The 23859-nt window shown below is 36.3% G+C and overlaps 1 protein-coding gene across 1 annotated transcript in view; it reads right to left on the reverse strand.

Moving 5' to 3' along the window:
• Positions 1-2328: 2328 nt before the first annotated feature.
• TMTC4 (transmembrane O-mannosyltransferase targeting cadherins 4) overlaps positions 2329-23859 on the reverse strand; it is a 63626-nt gene continuing 42095 nt past the window's right edge. The window contains exons 7-18 of the mRNA XM_083362291.1: positions 23052-23144; positions 18426-18587; positions 17521-17723; positions 15982-16153; positions 15765-15896; positions 13415-13494; positions 11936-12043; positions 10895-11036; positions 8713-8827; positions 7709-7821; positions 6086-6155; positions 2329-5574 (exon numbers count right to left, since the gene is read on the reverse strand). Coding sequence (XP_083218417.1) covers positions 5420-5574; positions 6086-6155; positions 7709-7821; positions 8713-8827; positions 10895-11036; positions 11936-12043; positions 13415-13494; positions 15765-15896; positions 15982-16153; positions 17521-17723; positions 18426-18587; positions 23052-23144 — 1545 coding nt within the window. The 3' untranslated portion in view covers positions 2329-5419. The remainder of the gene's footprint in view (positions 5575-6085; positions 6156-7708; positions 7822-8712; positions 8828-10894; positions 11037-11935; positions 12044-13414; positions 13495-15764; positions 15897-15981; positions 16154-17520; positions 17724-18425; positions 18588-23051; positions 23145-23859) is intronic.

Raw genomic sequence — 23859 nt, forward strand, 5'->3', positions numbered from 1 at the left:
CACTGAAATTGGCAGGCAGTAATTAAAAAACAAGATGTAAATCTCTCACAAATTTGACATCAGGTCAGTAACAAAATGTCCTATGGTGCCATGGACAAGGACATAAACAAGTAGCCTGTCAGTTTCACACCTGTCCCAGAAAAGGTTAATAAGCACTCACTAATATCTATGTCAAAATAAATGTTTTGCATCAGCAAGTAGCCATCTCTAAGAAGATAAGCTGTATAGAAAAACAGGGCTGTCTCTAGTCTAGAGGAAGGGAGTATCAGTATGTCAAGAGTATGCTTGTGCAATTGAAGTCCCATGTTTTTGATAGGTGTTGCAACCCCCAACCCAAAAAAGACAGGGCTTCAGCCATGCACACAATCTTGATTTTTTTTAATCCTTTCTGCCAACATTTCTGTAGACCAAGTAGGAAAGATGTATGTTCCTCGTATCTAACTGCTGGAATTTTTACCACAACTGGAAATTAATACAGCCACAAGACTCTTGGGTATTACCAGAAGCAAATAATAACACAGAATATTCCACTGTGGATCTATGTGCCCAACAATTGTGATACTCATGAACAGTTAGTGAATGAATTAGGCTAGGGGTCCCCAACCCCTGGTTCATGGACCAGTACCGGGCCACGGCATGTCAGCAACCGAGCCACAGAAACAAGCAAAGCCCCATCTGCGAGATGCAGGCAGCACACAAAACCATGCCCCTCCGGTCTGTGGAAAAACCTCTCTCCACAGAACCGGTCCCTGGTGCTCAAAAGGTTGGGGACCTCTGAATGCCTTTCTTGATATACTAGGTTCAGGAAACCTAGAGTTAACCCTAACATATCCCAGAGATCTTATGAGGTGTAATGTACTTTTATAGTGTTTTAAAATGCTATTCAAATAACTCCAAAATAAATTATTAGTTTTAATAATTATATTCAAAAGTAAAATCATTTACATCTCATCTAAAAAACCATATGTACACACGCAAACAAGAACACATTAAAAATGTCACTTTGAGTACTCAATATGTTTGCAACCACATGCATTTTACAACTCTATTAGAAAGGGAATTAACTGCTGATCCATCTCCCCTGCTGGTTTATTCTTGGTCTGAGTTGTGTCACATGCAAATGCTGGTTAACTGAATCATGGTTTGGATTAACCAAATTGCCTTATCTCACACAACACATCAATTGTATCCTATTGTGCTTGTTGAAATTAGCTTCTGCAAAGACCTATAATTTCAAGCATGCTGAATTCAAGATTTTTATGTGTGTAAACTTTTACAAGGACCTTCTGCAAGGATTTACAAGAATTCTATATGATTTGGGGCAGTAATTTAACTAATTGGTAATTTTTTAAAAGAACAAGAAAGTATAATATAAACAAAAATATAAAAAATTTAAACGCTATAAATTTTAAATAAACTTCACCTTATAATGTCTTGATTTTCTAATTCAGAACACATAATGCAAAGCAATGATACAGTGATCAGCAATTAGGGTCATGCAAAATGTCTCAGATTAGAACAAATTTAAGATTTGAAACCTCCCTACATTGTCTTTGAAATATTTGTTCTGAATTTGACATGGGCTGTCAAATAGGAAAGTATTTCAAATTGGGGTCAGATATTCTGAGCTTCAAATGCAACTTGGAAAATTTCTAACAAAGTTGGAAGAGCTTGTGTGAACTCAAAACAAGTGCTTCCACCCTGAAAGAAGGCATTTTGAGGCCATTTCTACTCAAACTGGAAATATTTTGTCCAATTCTATCAGTAATATCCAGTTATTATTGATATGATAAATACAGCACTTAGTTTATTCGGCTTCAGTTAACGCAAACAAAGGGTTAGATTTAAGTAGGCAGAAAGAATGCGAAGAGAAGAAATTACAGAAGAGAAAGAGACAGTTGGAAACAAGTAAAAGGGAAAGGACATAACCAGTATATAGAAAAGAGAAAATGGATAGCTTTCATGACAATTGTTCTATAATGAAGCTTATGGAGGGATTCTCTTGATCTATTGTTTTAAAGAGCATGATCTTATATCCTATATTATTTATTATAAATATTATAGTCAAAGTCAACTGTTAATTGTTCATAATCAAGTGATCCTCTACTTATATAAAGGTATGTGGGAAAGACCTTGGAAGGAATGGCCAGGAAATGCTGCCTAGGGAATGATCAGATAAGAGACACCATCGTCCACAGCTGGATAGTGACCAGGGAAGATGTTCAGAAGAGACCCTAATTTTTTGGGCTGTAAAAATGATAGGACTGAGAGTAGTGCTTTCAGACCTGCAAGATTCTGTTAATGTAGAATAGAATGTGTTCATCTGGTTGTAATTTCTTCTCCGAAGACTCAGGGCGGCTTACAATCTAAAGCACAAATCAATGTGCTTAGCAATTCCTATCTGGTCCAGCTAGTAAGGCTGATAAAATGGGACAGTTTCTGTTCTATTAACCATCTGTGATGGTCACATGGGCTGGCCTAAGGTTTGCATTACTAGGAAAAGAACCAATAAGAAATAAAATATCTCTCTCTCATTTTGGAGTGTAGCTGTAAAATCTTCAAAAGTGTTTCTTTGCCCCTGTCTTCCCATAACAGAATAAATTATGCTACTTATGATCAAGCAAATTCACTTTTGCCATAAATTATTATCAAATGCTACGAGTATTTTAAAATCTAGAAACTTTTATAATTGAAGCCTTGTTGAAATGATGTAGGTCAGGAAAAACTCAATTACCAAACAGATTTTTAGAATCATAAAGCTTTTACAACTGGTGACATTGAATTCTATTATCCAATCAGATATTTTGTCTGACAAGATCGATATCGACATCATTATTTTTTTTTAAAAAATTAAAATAAGACTTTTGAACGCCAAGAGATCCTTAGTACTTGTACACAAGCATATAAATTGAAGTGTATATGAGAAAATAATCTGAATAAACACAGTTGTAGCTTAACATATGCAAGTACTACAGAAATGGTTATATCTCTATCTTGAATCTGTTCATCTAATGTTGAATAAACAAGAGAACCCGAACATATTTAAAGTTGGGGAAAAAAACAAAATTACAGTATCATGGTATCCTCAAAATTGACAGCATCAAGCTACATGCTTTGCAAAATATAGAGGTTTCCATTCCCAGAAAATTGCTCTTATTATTGAATGAGCATGAATCTGATGTAACAACTATCTGGAGATATATGTGTCAGCGGGAAGAAAGGTAACATTTGACTTTGTCTTCAATAATGGAAAATGAAAAATAAATAAGGAACACTTACTTTATTCCAGAATCTGTAATGAAATGAATATGGCATGTGGGCTTTCTAGATATTTAAAATATTCTCTATAACAGTGGCCCTCAACCTTTCGTGTGCCAAGAATCATTTCTGTGGAGGGCAATTTTTCTGCAGACTTGGGGGGGGGGGGGAAGGGGGCATGGTTTCATGCACTGCCTGGATCCTCTGTGTGCGCAGGTGGGACTTCTCTGGCTTGCATGGCCCAGATCCTGATAGGCCGTGGTCTGGTGCCATTCCATGGACCAGGGATTGGTGACCTCTGCTCTATAACTATCTTGTCTGATGGAATATTAATATCTAAAAAAATCCATGATGGCTAAAACAGCACAAGGCTGAATAGAATCTATTTGTCTGAATTTTTTTTAATGAAGTGTGTGGAATCCCTAATACAGAAATCATGATGCTAAAGAATTCTTTAAAACTCCTCTCTCCATATTGGTGCTATTTTTAGAAGAAGCTGAAAACGGGAACTAAGATTCTAGAATAAAATACATGCACATCATATTTATTTCTTTTTCACTTTCCTGGCTCAGTGCATATCCTTTTCTTTGTCTTCAGCACAGAAAAATACAGACTCCACCAAGAATAAATATGGACATGGAACAACAAACCATTTCCTGATCCTTAAGTTACTAGACAAAGTTAGATATAATACTAACAGGTGACCTTAGAGTATGTTTTTAGAATCTCTATACTCACCAAGAAGAAATGAAGAATCATCAAGAAATTGTATGGATTTAAGCTCTTTATAGGACCACAAAAACAGACACCAATATATTAAACCCAGAGTAAAAAGCCCCTTTGTCTGAAGTAATGATCATTACCCAGTTTAAGTGTTTAAATACTTAACCTTCCAGACACCCTCAATTTTCCAAACTTCAAAATAGCAAGCCCTCCTTTATAACCTAGTCAAACACTGACTTTAACTTAGGTGATAGCAAATATTTGAACCTAGGAGCAGTATGAATTCAAAGACTTCTTGCAGTGGAAAAATCTCGACCTGCTGTATCACATGTTCAGCAGGTTTATTTACAACTCATGGACAGCAATTAAAGCCTGGCCAAATAAAAGCTACTTCACCTTCTGTGTTATTGAAGCAAATAATCTCTTCATGAATGTACAAATCAATTTCACTGATCAAAGTGTTGTCCTTATTAGAAGGTAATATTTGAAACAGATAGTCTTTGACTTACAACTGTCTAATGACAGCGCAAAGTTATGACAGCCTCAAAAAAACTTTCTTACAATCTCCCCTCCCCCCAAAGTTACAACCATCCTGCCCCTTCTGAAGTCATGTGATTGCAATCTGGGCTCTTGGCAACTGGTTGCATGGATGATAGTTGCATCATCTTGCAATCACCTGATAACAATTCGCAACTTCCCAGCGGGCTTCCCACAAGCCAAGTCAATTCGGGGAGCCAGGTTTGCTTAACAACTGTGTAATTTGCTTAGTGTTCATGGTAAAATGGTTGTAAACTTGGATCCAGTCACATGATGTCTCACTTAATAACTGTATCTCTTTTGAAACTAAAATTAGTCCCAATTGTGGTTGTAAGTCAAGGACTATACCAGTACTGCACTGGAATTCCTATTGAAAGCGAACAGTTACCATCCACGAATGAAGGCAAATATACGTGTCCCAGTATAATAATGCAAAATCAAATTTGAGTTGGTCACCGGAACCAGAGCTCTTGGACTCATGCTGGAGTTCTTGGACTCATGCTGGAGCCCATCTTCAGTTACCATCCATTTCCGTTTCTGAACTGAACAATTTTCCGTTCACACGCTCTGCTGAAGAATATCTCCAAATCTTTATTTTAACGTGGACTCTACCAGTGCAAATGACTGGATATCTGTATAAATATTCATCTGATTTCATCACTGGTTCAAAAAAAAAACAACCCTGAAAAGGAGAAGCAAGCCCTTTTAATTCTCTAAATAAAATGTTCTAAACTAGGACCTTTTTCCCCCTTTGAAATTCTAACACTAAATTTCAAGAAACGTCTCAATGACCCATGTTGTTGTGTTCTGTAGACCTGGGTAACAACGCCTCTCCCTGGTGATCAGTAGCCATGTTACCCATCAGTGTATGCAATCTGCATTCAAAGCCTGAGAAGAAACCTCAGACATCATCCTTTTTTTTTTGCAGTTGGTCCAGTTTCTTTTTTAAAAGACTATAGTTTTCCCTGGTCCCAGCTGCTGTGGGATCAAGCTTCAGAGAGACTTCATAGTGTTTCTTGGCTAAGTCAAAATTTCCCCAGCGATGGTACAGTACAGCTGAAACAGCAAAAGGGATTTTTTGTTAGCAGCGTTGTTGACGAATACACAGTCTTGCCAATTATGTAGAAAACATTAAAACATTTGGTTGGCTGTCGGCACAGTGGCAGCCTGCTCTGTAAGCCAGCTGGAGCAGACATGTTTGGAGCTACACAGGCCAAGGAATGACAAGAGTAGATTGTGCTAGAGCCATAAATGGCTATTTTTATCAGGGGGGCTTATTGTGATTTGCAAGCACAGGACAATTGGCCACCACTGACATACACCACCTCTGGGTTGCAGCAGGCAGCCTGCCTGGTTGGTCTGTCATACAATGTGATTGGCTTGATACTATTGGAAACCTGCTCTAAGAACTCCAGTATCTTTTGGCAATTTGCTTAGCAAGCAGGCGGATGAGAAATCTAGCTAGCAGAAGAATGCCTGCAAGAGACTGAATGTGAAAAAAAAAATTCAACCAGTGTCTGAATTTTTTAAAAAAAGTTTGCACCAGGGGAGCTATAAAATGTCTTACCCAAATTGCCATGGTAACTGGCAGCCGTTGGATTGGCTTTAATTGCCTTGTGGAACAAAGCTTCAGATTCCTGAATAATTCAGAAAAAGAGATCAACAGGACAAGCTATTTTTGTAGTGCCTACAATGTCAAGTGCAACCAAACACTCCCAATTACCTCATGCTCTATGGTCAATTAATGTGATTATGTCACCCTATTTTTTTCATGTGCATTCACACTTCCATTTCTCTCTAATGGAGATACGGACAATATAATTCACAGGCCAATCCAGCTGTTGGTTGGTAGTTGCTGTCAATTAGACTGTAATTACTTCAGTGTTGGTAAGAACACAAAAACACTTGTGGGCTGCATTAGAAACCAAAGGTTCATACAAATCACTACTTAAAACCAACACATTCAAATAAATTTAGTCTCAAGAAAATTGATGGTATAAATCTAAAGTTATCAGATCTGGGCTACAAAAATCCAGACCACCTCTAGATTACAGAAAACAGGTATCAAATCCTGCCTTTTCCTGCTCTAGAGATCATCTGGATTTTTTGATTTAATTACTTCTAAGACATTACAGTATTTGTATGTGAGGTGCATTCACATTCTTCATTGGTAAACTGTAACAGTATTTTTACTGGAAAATCTCTCTCACACAGACAGACACACACAAAGAGAGAGAGAGAGAGAGAGAGAGAAATTCTAACTTAAAAAGGATTTATAGATTTATAGCTTGGCAAAATAATTTTCATTATTTCTCTAACAAATTTTTGTTTCATATTTGTTCATAAATCTCTTCTTAATTTTCCATTTTCCCTGGTGGCTGCAAATAACCTGCCTTAGTCTGAACAATTGAAAGCAGTGGGCATTTTCATGATTCATTTTTAAAAATGATTTCTGTAAAGCTTACAGATCCTTCATGGATGACATCCTTAAGGCTTTAAAGACTATATTTAAGCCAATTTCCTTTTGTTAAAAGAAAGTTATTGTTTAATAGGTAAGATCAAGGAAACTATAACTGTGTGCAACTTACATTGTTTTAAATGTTTTTATCATATTAAATAGGAATAAAAAACTTTTGTACTTCAAACTATTTTTGAAATTGATGCTATTTTTACTACAACACGCTATCTAAAAAGTATTATCAAGTTCAAAAATTTGTTGAACAAAATAGTTTTTTTCTAAATTTACGGTTTGAGCTTCTTGCATACAATAATTAATCGTAATAACTGAGACATATTTGTATCTGGATTTTGGATTGTTCTGGAAGAAACTCCTGTTTGTATATTTCTATCTACCCCTTAATCCAAAAATGAACCAGTGTGCTTCAGTTTAGTCAGGTAAAAAAAAATGAAATTGCCTGGTAACAACTGTTTATCATCCCACAACCTGGCAATGCCATTTGGATAGGACTTACAATTTCTCTTAAGATTTCTTTCCCCTGTAATTTTGAAAAAAACAAATCCACAAGTCTGCATAAAAATACATATTTTGCTGTGTTGGCTTCCAAATTAAATCCATCGCCAATTTTTCACTGAGTCACATTTCTGAGGACATACCTAATCTCTGAATCGTTGAAAAATAAGATTCGTAGGAGTTACCTACCTACAAATTGTGGTTAGAAAAATGCTTTACCTTATATTTCTGTGATTTCCCCAGTACATTTGCCAGCGAAAACATAAGAGAATGATCATTTGGTATTAACTCCAAAGCTTCCCTTCCAACAGTTTCTGCTTGTGCCAAGTTCCCTAGGAACAAATTAAAGGAGAGAGTGAGATGGAACAAGGGAGAATAACTGTTTTTAATCAAAATAAGATGATTAGCTATTTTCCTTAAAGAATACAAGAACAAGAACAGATCAAATAATAAAAAATGAATTGCAAGTGAAGAGCAGGGCATTAAAATTTGCACAGTATTTTTTTCTAGAGGTAAAGTATGAAATAAATGTTTGGCTACTATGCATTTAAAACATGTTCATAATCAGGATGTGAATATAACCAGATTAAGAAATGTTCATATCAAACACAGAAATAAACTGAAGAACACCAACATGAAATAAAAGGTTTTGTGAGTTTTCTGAAGGCTGTTGGAGAAAAAGAACAGAGGGAACCACCAGCAGAATGAAAGATTTTCTAATTGATTAGTAAACTGACAGATACCAGGATGATCCTTTCTCTTTTATTGAATTTTTTTAAGCTAATCAAATTAGGAATCTTAATCAATTAATTTGATACAAAGGTCCAATCCATCGTGAGATAAAACTGACATAATACATGGTGAGTCTTTTCAAAAGATGGTTGCCCGAAACTTCTACATCTGTTATGATTTCAAACACTACAATGTAATAATAAATTTATTTCTTGTTCAATTCTGAGATTCTGCCCCCCACCAAGACATTGATACAAATGGAAAACCGATGTCTAAAGACACACTTTTGGCACGTTCAGCATTTTGCAATGACAAGCTTATGTACAGTTTGTGAGAGATGCCGTTTTAGAGCAGCTGTAAAATCTTGGGTTGGTGACATTCTCGTCCCTATTTTAGAACTACAGCCCCACTTCCGGTAGCAGAAAACAATGGGCTGGAGATCTAAACAAGATTAAAAAAAATACTCTAGGGGGAAAAAAAGCATATTGTACCTGTATTGTCGAGCAATATAATCATATTGTTCCAAGCCAAACTATGTTGTGGTTTCAGCACTGTGGCGTTTCTCCAGGCATTCAGTGCATCTATGTGGCGATTTAGATCGGCATACTGAAAGTAACACAATTGGCCATGAGATAACAAGTTAAGAAAAGTAGCTCTTGTTGAGGTCCCTCTGTAGGAGAGTCGCTGCATACCGACTAAATCTGCAACGTGAATAATTATAATTCCAGGACACTGCGGGTCAGTGCTTCTACACCCTCCAAAAGCATGGAGAATGTCCCAAAGTATCCCTCATGCTTAAATCAGAAGGGCTGTATTGCCCTAACATTCAAACAGCCCAAATATGCTTCTCTTATTTTAGAAGGAAGACTGTTATTTATTGATTGAAGAAACTGGCTTTCCCAACTGATATAAGCTTCTTCATTCTACGTGTCTTACATGTTGGAGTACAAAGCAAACAAGCAAACAAAACAATCTAACAAAACCACAAAGAAAACCCATCAGAATAAGAGTAACAGCCAGGCAAAATTTGCCTATTATTTACATTTATCCAGTTACTGTCTGGAATATCAAGGCTGGTTTGGAAATAGGACACAGATGATCTGTCCATAGTTTATAATCCACAACCTCAAGCATGGTTTTTGTAGTCTCAGGACCTCCCAGGACACTTCTGGAGAGGGGAGAACTCACATTTTCAGGTTTGGGGAGAATTTGAGTTTTGTGTAGCAACAGAGATCAAAAGGGGGCTTTAGGTCTTGTGGAGGCATAACATACCAATCTGTGGCATTCACAAGGCATCACCGATCCCTAGTTGGTGCTAATTTTTTGCACGATAGTAAAATATTAAGAAATGAAATTACTCTTCCCCCCAATTTGGTGAGGGTTAATAGGAAAGGGAGAATTGACCCCTCCCCCCAAAAGACTGTCAAAAACAGCAGTTGGGAGAAAATTAGCAGTGGTATCTGTGTACCTGCTAATTTATTACTAATTTTATTAAACAGCATTTATCCCTACTATTGTTCAATTAATAGTCTCCTTAGCCCTTTTCTCCATTTCTCCTCAGACTTTTAGATTGTTCAATTACAGGTAGTCCTCGACGTACGACCACAATTGAGTCCAAATTTTTTGTTGTTAAGTGAGACATTTGTTATGTGGGTTTTGTCCCGTTTTACAACTTTCTTGCCACAGTTGTCAAGTGAATCCCTGCAGCTGATAAGTTAATAACCTGGTTGTTAAATGAATGTGGCTTCCCCATTGACTTTGCTTGTCAGAAGATCACAAAAGCTGATCACGTGACTCCAGGATACTGCAACCATCATAAATAGGAACCAGTTGCCAAGCATCTGAATTTTGATTATAGGACCAAAGGGGTGCTGCAAATGTTGTAACTGTGAAAAATGGTCATAAATCTACGCTTTTCAATGTTGTTGTACCTTTGAGCGGTCACTAAATGAACTGTTGTAAGTCGAGGGCTACCTGTACTATAGCAATTATATAGGACAGCAACCCCCAATCTTTTGGGTACCAGGGACCGGTTTTGTGGAGAGAGGTTTTTCTGTGGACTGGAGTGGGTATGGTTTTGCACCCTGCAGATGGGGCTTCGCTTGTTTCCATGGATCGGTTTCTGGCATGCCACTGATTGGTGCTGGTCAATGGACCAGGGGTTGGGTACCCCTGATATAGGACACAGTGTGCTGCTAATTTTCACCACTCTAATATACAGTTTTACATATTGTATATTCTTGTACATATAGTACAAGAAACATTTAGTTCCTCAATAAGAGTCTTTACCTGAGCATTTCTGGGGAACCAGAAGTTACAAAGTGAGGTTCGGTTTACATTCGTTCTGATGCCATCCTGATTTATAATTCACTTCTATTAAAAGTATGACTGCAACTTCAGCGTGTGAAAGACCCTACAGAATCTTCCTAAACAAATCCAAAGTCCAAGGAGGTACTCTCTAATGAGCAACTGATCAACATTCAAAACTCACTGCATCTTACGTATCTAGGGCAGTGTTTCTTGACCTTGGCAACTTTAAGGTGTGTGTACTTCAACTCCCAGGTGTTGCTTGGTGGGGAATTCTGGGAGTTGACGACCAGACAACTTAAAGTTGCTAAGGTTGAGAAAGGCTGATCTAGGATCATTAGCAGAAAGATAAATAAGTACACTTACTAAGCGTCCTAGATTATAGTAACAATCTGGGTATTTTTTCCTGTGTCTAATTGCAGTCCAGTAGCTTTTCTCTGCTTCTTCATACCTTCTTAAGCTATTCTGCACTATCCCTAAATTCATCCATGCTGCTGCAAAATCAGGCCTAGGCAAAGAGAGTTGTGAACATTTTAGCATATTAAGTACATGACAGCTTTGATGTCCCTTATTTATAAAATTAAAAATGCAATCTGAATTTAAAACTGTAAAGCAATTTAACGTGTTTTTTAAAAAAACACAAACAAACAATAATGTAATAACATAGTACATTAAGGACAAGGGGGAGGGGAAAATAATTTAAATACAAAAAATAGAGATAATGCAAAGCCAGGCTGAATCGATTTTCCCTACAACTAAAGAGAAGGGAAACATGTTCTATAATCCAGAAACCACTCTCATTTGTTCTCATTGCTTCTTGGACTTTTGGTTAAGATTAAGTGCAGAAAATACTTGTTCTATGTTCGAGTTAACCTACCTTCTCTTGCTCGTGGGATCTAAAGAAGGGCATTTGAATAAGGAAGTGATTGTCTTTCAGGTAACTTCAATCTAACTCCAATTTATGTCAAAGAAGCAAACTATTAGCCAATGGCATTGGTCCCCAAAGTATATGACAAGAAATAATATAACTCCATTTTGTAGTAGCTGCACTATTTGCACACCCTTTAAGACCAAATTTACTCTAGAAGCAGGCAAAGTACTTCATTCCAAGCAAGAAAAGTTTTGAGAAATTCTGGAATTTTTTCTTATCTTGACCATACTTTTTGGGTCTAGGCCACAGCATAACAATTTATGAAAAACAGCCTGAAAAAGACAGCTTTGTGTAATCTGGAAGAATAATGTTCTAGAGTTTCCTCTAATGAAACACTTTACACATAACTGCATCACAGAGTATATTTCAGAAAATTAACTAAGAAAAGATCCAGATAATTCCACAATATTTGCCTTCCTTCGTAGTACAACAATATATTGATGACCCACAGCTAGAGTTTGGTGTTTAAAACATACTGTATTTGAACAGCTAGTGAGAGAAGTTCTTCAGCTTCATGAAGTTCATTTTTTTCTTTCAAGATATTTCCCAAGTTGTTCATGGCGTGAACGTATTTAGGATTCAATCTGGGATTGAAAAGACAAAAACAAATAAAAGAATTACTTAGTCAAAGGAGCCAGCTCTCCTAATTTTATTTGTCTACACAGCCACAATCCTTCTCTTCCACCTGTCATTTTTATATCAATTGAAGAACAGATGTAGGCATGTAATAACACTCTCAAGCATGTATTAAACTGCATCTGACTACCGAACACCCGCAGCCCAAATCAACACGAAACAAGATAGAGAGGAAGGAAAAGCCTCCCAAATAAACTTCAAAAACAACGGTTTCTGTTTACGTGCATTTTTGTATAGCCTGGTTTTGATCTCAGCAATGCTTTATTGCTCGCTAATGGTTGTATAGGTAGTCCCCGAATCACAACCAATGGTTTAGCAGCCTTTAAGGTTACAAACTGGTCACTGTACTTAATGACCATCTCAGCACCTCCATGGTCACGTGATCAATATTTCAGAGCTTGACAATCATTTATGATGGTTGCTAAGTCCCATTTGCAACCTTCCCTACTAGCTTCTAACAAAGTCAATGGGGGAAGCCTGATTTGCTTAACAACTGCAACCAGTGCTTTTTTTGTAAAAGAAAAAGGTGCCGGAACTCACACATGTCATACAACCTGTCTTGCCTAACCTACAAGGTTCCATCCAAAAAAGGTGCCGGAACTCCGTTCTGAGCGTTCTATGAGGAAAAAAAGCCCTGACTGCAACAATTCACCTAACATCTGTGGTAAAAAAGGTTGTAAAATCAGACCTGACTGATTTAGCAGGTACCTTGCTTAGCAACAGAAATTCTGGCCCCAATTGTGGCTGTAAGTCAAGGACTACCTGTACTAAGGACAATAACAGAAAGCATAACTTCGCCGTTAATTAAAGTCTGGAACTAAACATCCTCATTATTTGAGGAGGAGTAATAAAATGTGGTGTTAATGTTCAAATCTGTCTTCAAATTTTACAGATATGTAATTTTATCTAGTTAGTACAGTTGATGTTTATAAAGTATTTTTTCCTGGGCCACTTCACCAATATTTTTAAATCACTGGGTTAGTTTCCAAATTCTGCTAAGCCATTTTTATTTTATTTTATTTTATTAAACTAGTTTTACCTTAATACACTATCGAATCCCAGCCACTGTAAAATGGTATATTGTTTAACATTAAGTACATACTAAACCAGAACGGTTCATTCAACAACACATAGTTAAAACAAACATGGCTTAGAATGTATTTCCTTAAATTAATGTTTTATTCTGTATTCTGTACAATATTCTGTTATCGCTGCTGACGATCTTTCTGAATGGTCACGTTCTTACCCTGTATCTGCTTTCTGCTTTTTTAACCAAACCAACATTTTTTTTTAAAAAAAGCACTCCAAATCATCCATACCTTACAGCCTCTCTGTAGTAGCTGATTGCAGCACTTTGATTGCCATTATCAGCTAAGTTTTTGCCAACATTATAATGGACCTGAAAGCAAAGGTCAGAACCATATCATTCTAGCCAGTGATATTCTTTCAATGCATATGACTTTTGGTTTACAAAAATTTGATTTGGACAATTACAACAATTTTAATAAATGTGTATTTTTTATTCTTGTATTTTAACATGATGCTTGGTATGCCTATTAAAAAAACAGATTATTATGCAAGAGGCAGATGTAATTATCCTTACATCTAAACAACAGCTAAGTAGGAGAAAAAAAAGCGATACAGTATTGAAAGAGCTCTTAGCTTTAAGTATAGAGGCTCTGGTCCCCAGCCATATATCAAGAACACTTAATAAGACCCAGAGCTTATCTTCACCCACCACCACTTTCAATGCTTAAAAGCTCAAAGGTATTTTTCTATCAGATATCCATGCCGCAATTTGTTGGAGAATGAAAAAAAAATTCTCAATGGTTAATTGGTTTGGGTATGGAACCTGTTCTTTGATAATGGAAATGCTATTCAGAAAGTGACTATTAAGATTGCATTTTGATTGCACATCTAAGTCAAATAATTCCCAAATGAAAATCAAACTGATGCTGATATTGACAATTGGCTGGAATGCTTATATCAGAATTAAATTTACTATATTTTCAATTTGCTCTATAATTGCACTTTTTCATGTAGTCAATCTCAAATAAATATTATGGTTTCAAAATTAAATCTAAGAATTACAGCCTTTGTAATTAAAAAAAAACAAAATTAGGAGTTACATATTTAAGTTTTGTGATTAGAATGGATTGCTTTCTGCAACAAATGTATAAAAGACTTAAGTTCAGCTGTGTGTTAGAATATGATTATACAGTCTATATATTTTCACATGTTGTCTTGGTGGGAACTGTACTCCAAATTAAACTGAAAATGGGTCCCCTGTTTCAAGAAATATTAAAACATAATGCCAGATACTATAAAAATGTATTATAATTACTTCTATATGCCCATATATCTACAGAACACTACGGGAAAAATCGAATGTTGGATGTGACAATCTAAGCAGAATACTAGTTCTTTATAGAACTGACTTTTTTCCCTATTTTGAATTGATTTACAATATTACATTTTGTTCATATTGAAGCTTATATTCCAGATTCTCTCTCATTAACCTGCCTTTTGACATATTCTAGAGGAAGACTTAAGATAGAAAAGTAAAAGTTCCATTGCTCACATTTTAGACATAAGCAACTGTAATGAGAGGAAAATGAACATTATATAACATTTGTGCCTGGCGAATACATATATTATTAACAGCTTTATTAACAACATCCAGTTGTTTTTAGTAATGCAGAAAATCAGGGATTAACCCAATTTTTGAAGAAGCACCTCTGCACAAAGAACACAAATTCTGAATTTTCTGCTACCACCTTGTGCTCATAAGTAAATAAATAAACCATTTCACTCCTAAGGATATTAGTTTAGGAATTGTTAAGCTTAGAAGTAAAACAGCATAATTTATTCATGGATCCTTCCTATGAGCAGAACATTCAGATCGAAAAATGTATAAAACAGCATTTGAAGTTGTTGGTCTACATGACAAGGGATATGTATGCCTCAAAGCCACATGTTCACTGGATTTATTACTCTTCAAAAATTCTATGCAGCTGGTCACTGTGTGCCACACACCACTTCATCACAAAAGATCATGTAATCCTCAGAGTTTTTTACCTAACTCAGACATCAACAATAGTCAAATTAATTCTAGTGATGGAGAAGCAAAAATAATTTAAGGCCTGAAGGCAATGCTTTAATTCAGGCATGATGGCCATGGCATTTCAGAAATCAAGATTGTGCTAATTAGTGTGCCTATATCCAATCAATAAAATTAGGTGTGACATCGTCGCTAAACACGCAATGAAGATGTTCTTGTTTTCCTACTCAGCAAATATAATATTATTCTTATTAGCTATCGCTAACACAGCAACTGTATCACTAAATAGGACTTGAAGCATTGTTTACTACTTATTATAAAAATGGTTTTAATGTGACCTTGGATGTTTTATAGAATGTATAGGATTTTTCTTCCTATGGTCATTTTTCAATTAGGAAATGAAGTAATAAAATCTATACAGAAAACAATTGAACTAAGACAAATCATTAGGAATAAATACCTTCACTAAATTTTTTGATTATTAAAACTGCTGATATAATAGAAAATAATCCCAAGGTGATTGTGCAAGAAGGCAAATACCAGAAATGATAATTATTTACAATAATAGAACAATAGAATTACTATTTTTAGAAAATGCAAAAGCTTACTTTGGCATTCAGTGGACAAACAGACAAAGCACTTCTAAAAAGCTGCTCCTCCGATCTCCATTGGTTACTACGGATGATGGAACGCCACACATTTATCAATAAGAGACCCAGCAGAGCAGCAACCAACAATTTCTTGAGAAAGAAGACACACATTAAAAATCTCAGCTTTTACATCTCTTTTCCATTTTCTCAACCGTTAGGATAATGTTGTTTGTACCTTTTTGTTAGCTTGTTTACACAACAGACAAAATCCGTATGTAATCAATATGCAGTAACCAATACTGGGGAGATAGGTGACTCTCTCGGCAACAACAAACCCAACTCTAAAAAATAGGTTACTTGCAGGAAGAAAAGGAATGATGAGAAATCCCATTCCCAGGGTAAGGATTCTGAAATGCAGAGGAAAAAAATATTTTACAACATGTAATAAAACTCTTACTACATCATGGGGGAAAAAACACATAGGCTTCTCAGCATGGTCTTTAATTTCCAGCATTAAAGGATTACAAACCATTTAGAAAGAAATGATTCAATCTAATAATTCTAACTATGCAAGGTGAAGATCGAAACTATTCTCTTTATTTTGAAGAAATATTTTGTTACCTCTGTAGAAGAGCTCTACAGGATGACTGCTATTTAACTATGACTTTCTCAGGTTTATTACAAGATATTTTGCTTTTTTTAAAAAAAATAATCATGGACCATGGCTCTCTGTTTTGGTTTTTTTTTCCACCATGTCAATGCATAGGATTTCAGATGACAAGACACAACAACAAATACAGTTGCTGCCTAAATACAGTTATTTCCTTTTAATGTTTCGGGGATATTAAAGACTAGTCCTAGATATTTCCCAGGAACATGCAGTGCTGCATATCTGGAACAAAACACATGTTGATGGCTTAGAAAAATATCAGTATCAAGAAAAATATAAATATCCAAACATAATACAGTAAAGAAAAATATCTAAGATATCTATAATAAAAAAAATCCTTTCCCTTGCATGATTAGGACAACCCTACCTTGCAAGTTTGTTTGAAACTATACGATGTACAATGAACCATTCAAGCACTGTGATGCACATAAGATTATTATTTTTAAAATAATTCTTGTTTTAAAAATTGCAATCTGAAACAAAGCAAGTGCTCACAGAAAACGTCTAATCTGAAGCCCAGTCCTTTTTGTCAATTAAAACAAGTGCAAATGAGAGAATAATTACTGATTATCTAATCATCACAGAAGTGTACCTTAATACTTCTACAGAAATCATTTAACAATTCAATTCTGTCAAACAACTTTCATTTGTTTAAAATGACAATATGTTTTTCCATTACTTTCCCTGGATCTGTTTATCAACAAAAGAGTAATCATCCTGGGGCAAAATTCCATTTAAAACTAACACAGCCAATATCAATAATTATTTTTTTAGTTTTGCCAGAGCAAAAGTGTTGAAAAACATCACAGATCAATTATACGTTATTCTGAGCACAAATTATTTTTTTACCTCCTACAGAGTTAAAGAGCTCAAAATGTCCTCTCACAAGGAAGATAAGGCATTACTTTCCCCTTCAGGTTTTCTTCTCATGGCCAGTGGAAATAAAGATGGGCCCTAATTAGGAGGGTGCTGCTATAAATATTTATTGGCGCTGCATTTGCTAAAGAATATTGATTCCACTAATTCCACAAAGAGTGGCGCTATATGTCATGCAATAATGTCTTACCAACTTAGGAGAACCTTAACATGTTGACCCGCATTTACCTTCTCTTCTGGCCATCTTTCGAACCCAAAGCTTGGCACGCCAGCACAATCAGGCACAGCCAAAGAAGCACCAGGGCAATTATTCTCCGGTCACTGACTGACTTAATAAGGGGCACGCAGCCCATTGACCAATCAAAACACAGCCACCAGGGACACAGCAGCAGCCAAGCATTCAGAGAATAGTAGTAATTATAATTTACAGCCTGTCAATGAAAGGGAAAATATGTGTGTGTGTGTGTGTATATGAGGTTGTGGGAATATCAAAAACAGGAAGGGGAAATCAACATTTCACAAATGAATCTGAATTTCAAGGAAACATCTTCTGCTATTTAAACTGAATCAAACCAAAGAGATTTCACAAGACTCAACCAGCTAGTGAAATGTAAGTAAAATAATGTTATCTTGATGTGATCAGAATGACCTTGCAGGTCAAGATGATTACAGTTCCTTGGAAGGTTAGGAAATAATGTATGTATAAATTAAAGGTCCCCATGGAAAGTTTAAAATTCAAGTTGGCTGTTATGACCACACAACTGGAGCCAAGCCTCTTGTGTATATGTTATTAAAAGGGGCACCCCTTCAATCTGGGGGAGGTCACCTCTGTTTTTGTTTCTTTGATTCCAACCCCTCCTCCCTGCAGGCCCTGATATGAACTTATGAGATCTACATGAGAACTACATGAGATCCTGGTCCAACCCAGCTTCATACTGTCTATTTTGATCAGCAACTATTTCCAAGACCCCTGGTAGACATTTTTCCCCCTAAACTATTATTGGCATAGTTGGAAGTGAACTCAATTGGGAACTCAATTTACACAGTACATTCACTGTGTTACTGCCCTGTGCCACTGTCTGATCTTTCCAATAATCATTAATGTTGGCAAAACCCCATTTTTTCCAGCTTACCCTTACAAAAGGACTGGTTGCAAATGAAGCTGGGTTATCCACTTCTGTAAATGGTGGAGGCCCTGTGCCCATAATTTGCCAGCGGGCATATAGAACAGTGGCTCCTCCAGATAGCAAAAGAATCATTCTGAAAAGAAGTCCTTTTCTAAACACGACCAGGCCCTATGAAGAAAAAGGAAATAATTATTAAAAAAAGAAATCTTAAGTTATTAACCGCTTTTTACTCTTAAAAATAGAAAACAGAGCAGATAGGTATGCACAGACTGGATAGGAATGAGAAAAGTTAACTAGCTCTCATTAAAAATAATTGTAACAGCCATTAAAATAACCAAGATTGCGGGAGAATAACAACCATCTGAACATCTTGCACGCTCCACAGGGGAACCCCAAGGTTTTTGGACAAATCATGGTTTAAAGGCTTCCCAGAAAGCTAGTAGGGATAGATGGTTTGAATCATGGCCCAAACTAAATTCCATAGCTGTATAAGAATAACAAAGTGTGGGAGGCATCTATCATTATATACAGTATTTTGCCATAAGATATTGAAATGCAATTCCTCATTATAGAAACATCCATGTAGGTGTTACTGCTGATTGAATTATGTTGGTGTCATTTGATTTTATTGATCTGTACATTTATGCACTGGCTTGATAGTTGGTAGTATAAAATGTCATTAAAAACAAGCATTCTGTTTTATAGTACTTTACCACAACAAGAAACATTAAGAAATAATTCTATAAATTTCAATGCTTATCTATCTCACAAGCTTAATAACAGAATAAAAGATTCCACTTTTATTGAAATCAACAGAGAAGTCTTTTGGAAGGAAATTTGGTGGAAATATTATGTTAGCTTGCTAAGGTTTTTTTAAAAATTATTTAGCGTTACTTTCTACATGTATCAATAAACTTATTTCAGATATGTCAATGTGAATGTATACAAACCTATATAGTATTGCCATTGCTTTACCTGTTCATAATTTGAAAAAAAATATTTGTACACTTTGGTAGATATTTAAAATACTTATAGCTGTAATGTAACAGAATTTAATAGTAGCCTGGAATGATATTTTTAATTTTATTTGACACAGAATAACAATGGTGTTTAGTATTTGACATTTATAGTAGACATTCTATGATATTTTGAATTTGTTAGATGACATGCAATCTTTATGATATCTGGCAGTTATCAGATACTATTATTTACCGTGTTTGATAACTGAGAAAACAACAATTTAAACAAGGAAGAAAGCCAATATTACAGTAACAGTCAGGTTTCAAAAGCTGTGGACAGATGTCACATTAAAGCTTTGATATGATACTTAATTTGGTGCTTTTTAAAAACATTCAGCCATATATAATCTTTAATTTTTTTACTGTTTATTAAACTTGCCCCCTTATTGGTCATACAATATGACTGAAGTGTGAGGTAAAATAAAATATGCAGTGCTGTCAGATATCTTGGTGAGAATACAAGCCACTTAATTGAGATGGCAATGTAGAAATTCGATGAAAACAAACAAACCTATTTGATGACTTCCATAAGGGCAATCAGAGTAATTTTTGCAGAGAAATCTCTCCTACGCTGTCTTCCTCTACTGTTGCTTTCCAGACGTTTTGGATTTCAGTTCAGAACTTTTATATCCAATATTTATGGAAAACCTTGCTTCTTACAGTATATGTGATGCCTAACTAAAAAGGGATGTATAATATTATTCCTTGCAAGAAGTTCTCAGCTATATTGAAAGATCCAAAGAAATCTATTGTGGGTGTTGGTATATGTATTTTATTCCTAAATTTAACATTCTGCTTCCAACTATCATTTTATTTGGAGGTGAATTCCACTGAAATAAATGGAAACAATTGCTGAAAGCAAGACTAGAATAAGCAAGAGATTTATTTAACTGAACAGCATTTTGTGATAGCCTAGTTTTAACATAATGTCATTTTGAAGCATGAAGTACAGTATTGCCATAAAACTTCTGAATACCTTCTTATGACAGAATTCTGTATTTCAGGTTGCAAAAACTATCCTAATTAACCCACAATCGTGAGGAACAGATGAACTGTTCTCTCACTTATAGCATGATGTATCTACAATTAAACCGAAACAATAAGACACTAATTATTGTTTTGACATGGAAAATTTAGGTTGAGCTCAAGACAGAGAGACTCTGAAAGGATATAATTATAGTATTCTGGCAAGACGCCACTTAATCAATATGATCAAGTACAGGCAGTCCTCGACTACTACAATTGAGCTCAAAATTTCTGTCACTAAGTGTGACATTTGTTAAGTAACTTTTGCCCCATTTTTCCACCCTTCTTGCCACAGTTGTTCAGTGAATCATTGCAGTTGTTAAGCTAGTGCTGTTATAACTTTAAACAGTCCCTAAATGAATTGTTGCAAGTCAAGGACTACCTGTAGTTTTAGCAGCATTCACAGTCATGATCAAAGAATATTATGCAATATAAAGGTGGCCCATTAATCATTTGGAGAAATATTCTTTTTTTGAAGGAACTGTTCTAAATAGTATTTGATTCCAGTATTTTCATTTATTAAATTCAAGAGCAGTTTGTCACATTGCTCTAAGGATGTTAATGTTACAACATTTAATGCTAACATTTAAACACTGATTATATGAAAAGATGTATAGGTATTCCTTGAGAAATAACAGGGAAAGATCGAGGGCAATAGAAGAAGGAGACGACAGAGAATGAGGTGGCTGGATGGAGTCACTGAAGCAGTAGGCGTGAGCTTAAATGGACTCCAGAAGATGGTAGAGGACAGGAAGGCCTGGAGGAATGTTGTCCATAGGGTCGCGATGGGTCGGACACGACTTCGCAGCTAACAACAACAACAACGATGGTTCAAAGATACAACTATCACCCCAAAACTACACACGACTCTGTTTCAAATTTATGACAGCTGCAGTGGCCCTGGAGTCATTCACCCTTACAACAGACCAGGGGGATGCTGCAGCTGCAGCATCCTCTCTCTCTCCCCCCCACTCCTGCCCTGACAGGACCCTGAAGCGCTCCAGCCTGATTCTCCCAAGCCTCTTACAGAGAGTAGTCTATGGTCTAGCCTTTAAGTCCTAGCTGGACTCTACAGACAGTTAGATGGACAGCTAAAGCTTGCAAAGATCCAGCATCCTCCATTTTGTTGCACAAATTTCTAGTCAGCTAACTTTTGGAGATGAAGGGTTTCCCCTCCTCCTCCAATTCAAAGGAAAAGGGCTGCAGAAAGATTTTCTCTTTTTGCTGGCTTCCTTTCTCTATTCTTTAGCCTGAGTCAAGATAAGGTTTTTAAAAGGGATGGAGAGTGGAGGGCAGAGTCACAAAGTTTAGTTTTAGCATCTAATTTTGGGCGGGGGAATCAACAAGCCTGTCCCTCCCATCTTTTGTTTTTGTTTATTGAAGAAATGTGGCTTTCTGTGGGAGGGAGGGGTTTAAGCAAGACAAAGGTTTTGGGAAGCTCATCCTGAATCTGCTGCATTTTATGCTGGAATGGGACAACTTGGCGCAGCCAACTCACTGCGGCCAACTCACCACACCCAACTCACTGTGGGACAACTTGCTGTGGGATAATTTAATAATTCAATTTAATTATCTAAAATAAATAAAAACTATTTTAATTTTTTTCATTCACATTTCATTTTGTCCCTCCTTTTGCACCCTTTATTTGTTCTATTCCACCATTTCTTTGATATTAGTGTAACTCTTGTTCTGCAGCGAGATGGCCACAGCAAGTTCACCATGGCAAGTTGGTCATGGTGAGTTGGCTGTGGCGAATTGTCATGGACCCCTTTTATCCAGGGCTGCAAAGTTGTCCTGTAAAAGCCAGACCCAGCATAAAAGGGGCCTATGACAACTCACCACAGCCAACTCATCATGGCCAACTCACCACAGGACAACTCGCTGAGGGACAAGATTTACGGCCAGCTGATGGGAAGCCAGCTGATGGGTGCAAAACGCTTTGAAAGGCTAGGGCACTGGTCCTTTTTTGCCCCAGAAAGGCAGGGCACCTTGGCAGGAGGAAGGACAGAATTTAGGAAAGTGTCAAGCGAGAATAACCATGAAGCAAGGTGGTTCAAATTTATACAAGTTTATTGCATGCTAACACTCTCTACCAGAACCTGAACTACTAACGACTGAAGCAAATGGCAATAGATGGGGGTCAACGGAATTCAAGATGGGCTAGACTTAGATCACTTGTGGGTGCAAAGTGGTTCAAGACTGATGATGTGCTTGGCCCCTCCCTTGGGCTCAGCCTGGTCATCTCATACAGAAAGGCAGGTGCGCTCAACTTTTTCCTTCCTCATTGTTTCTGTCTGGCAAGAAAATCAGCTGTGTGTTGGTATGCAAGCCAACAAGGGGTGGGAAGTGTGGGTTTGTGCCTGCACTAGTCTTTCCAGGATCTCCCCCACCCCTGAGCTCCGCTTAACAATCTGTGCGTTCGTTTAACAAATGCACAGGGAAAGTAGGGATGGCTGGTCATTACTTGAGGCAGTTCATTTAACGTTGTCCAGACTTCTAACCCTAATGGGCAGGCTCCATTACAGTCATAACTCAAGGACTATCTGTATCTCATACAATATCTTATTCAATCTAACAATGAACTTACCTCTACTGACTTGTCCTTATGAAGTATCTTCAAAACAACTTCCAAAATATTGAGCCTGTTGACCACGACAACATCAAACAGAGCATTTAAACCCTAAAAATACAGAGAACAAAGTAAGAAAGAGAGAAAGAAGGTATGTATATGAAAGAAGATAATGTTATATGATTTAAATTATTTTTGTGGTTGTGTGCATGGGATGATCCAAAAATAAAATCAATTTTATTTAGTAGTGTTTAGAATTTGATACGTATGCAACCTCATTCTCAGTAGTATAAAAGTTGTGAAGTCCAATCTATCTATTTATAATCAGAAATGTCCTGTTGAGTTTAGAGGGACTTACTTTCAGATGACACAGGAGAGAACTGTAGTCTTAGTTATATGAGATGTTGAACATAAAGGGGAAGTGTTAAATAAAAATCCACAACTTGTGTAGCAAATAGAAACTGATATTCAGGAAGAATCTCTTTTATCCAGTATTAAGGACTCGCAACGTATCTGATAATTCAGTTAAACTCTATTTATAACCATAAAAACTCTGACCTCTGCTGCATATATGAGATTATTCCCTATTTTGCAGGAAAACAATCTTATACATTTGTCTTGAGGAATTTAACACATTCCAAACATAATATAATTTTTACAATTTTACTTTGGAGGAAACTCCAGTTTTATGCAAGTGTGGTTTGTTTCAATCAGTTAGTAAAAAAGTTTGATCCTAGTTTAATCTAAATTTGGATAAACAAATGACTATTTCCCAAATCTGTAGATAATATAAAAGATCTGACTGCGGTCACACAAAAAGCCTTCG

The sequence above is a fragment of the Vipera ursinii genome, assembly GCF_947247035.1.
Source record: "Vipera ursinii genome assembly, chromosome: 4".
NCBI classification, from domain to species: Eukaryota; Metazoa; Chordata; class Lepidosauria; order Squamata; family Viperidae; genus Vipera; species Vipera ursinii.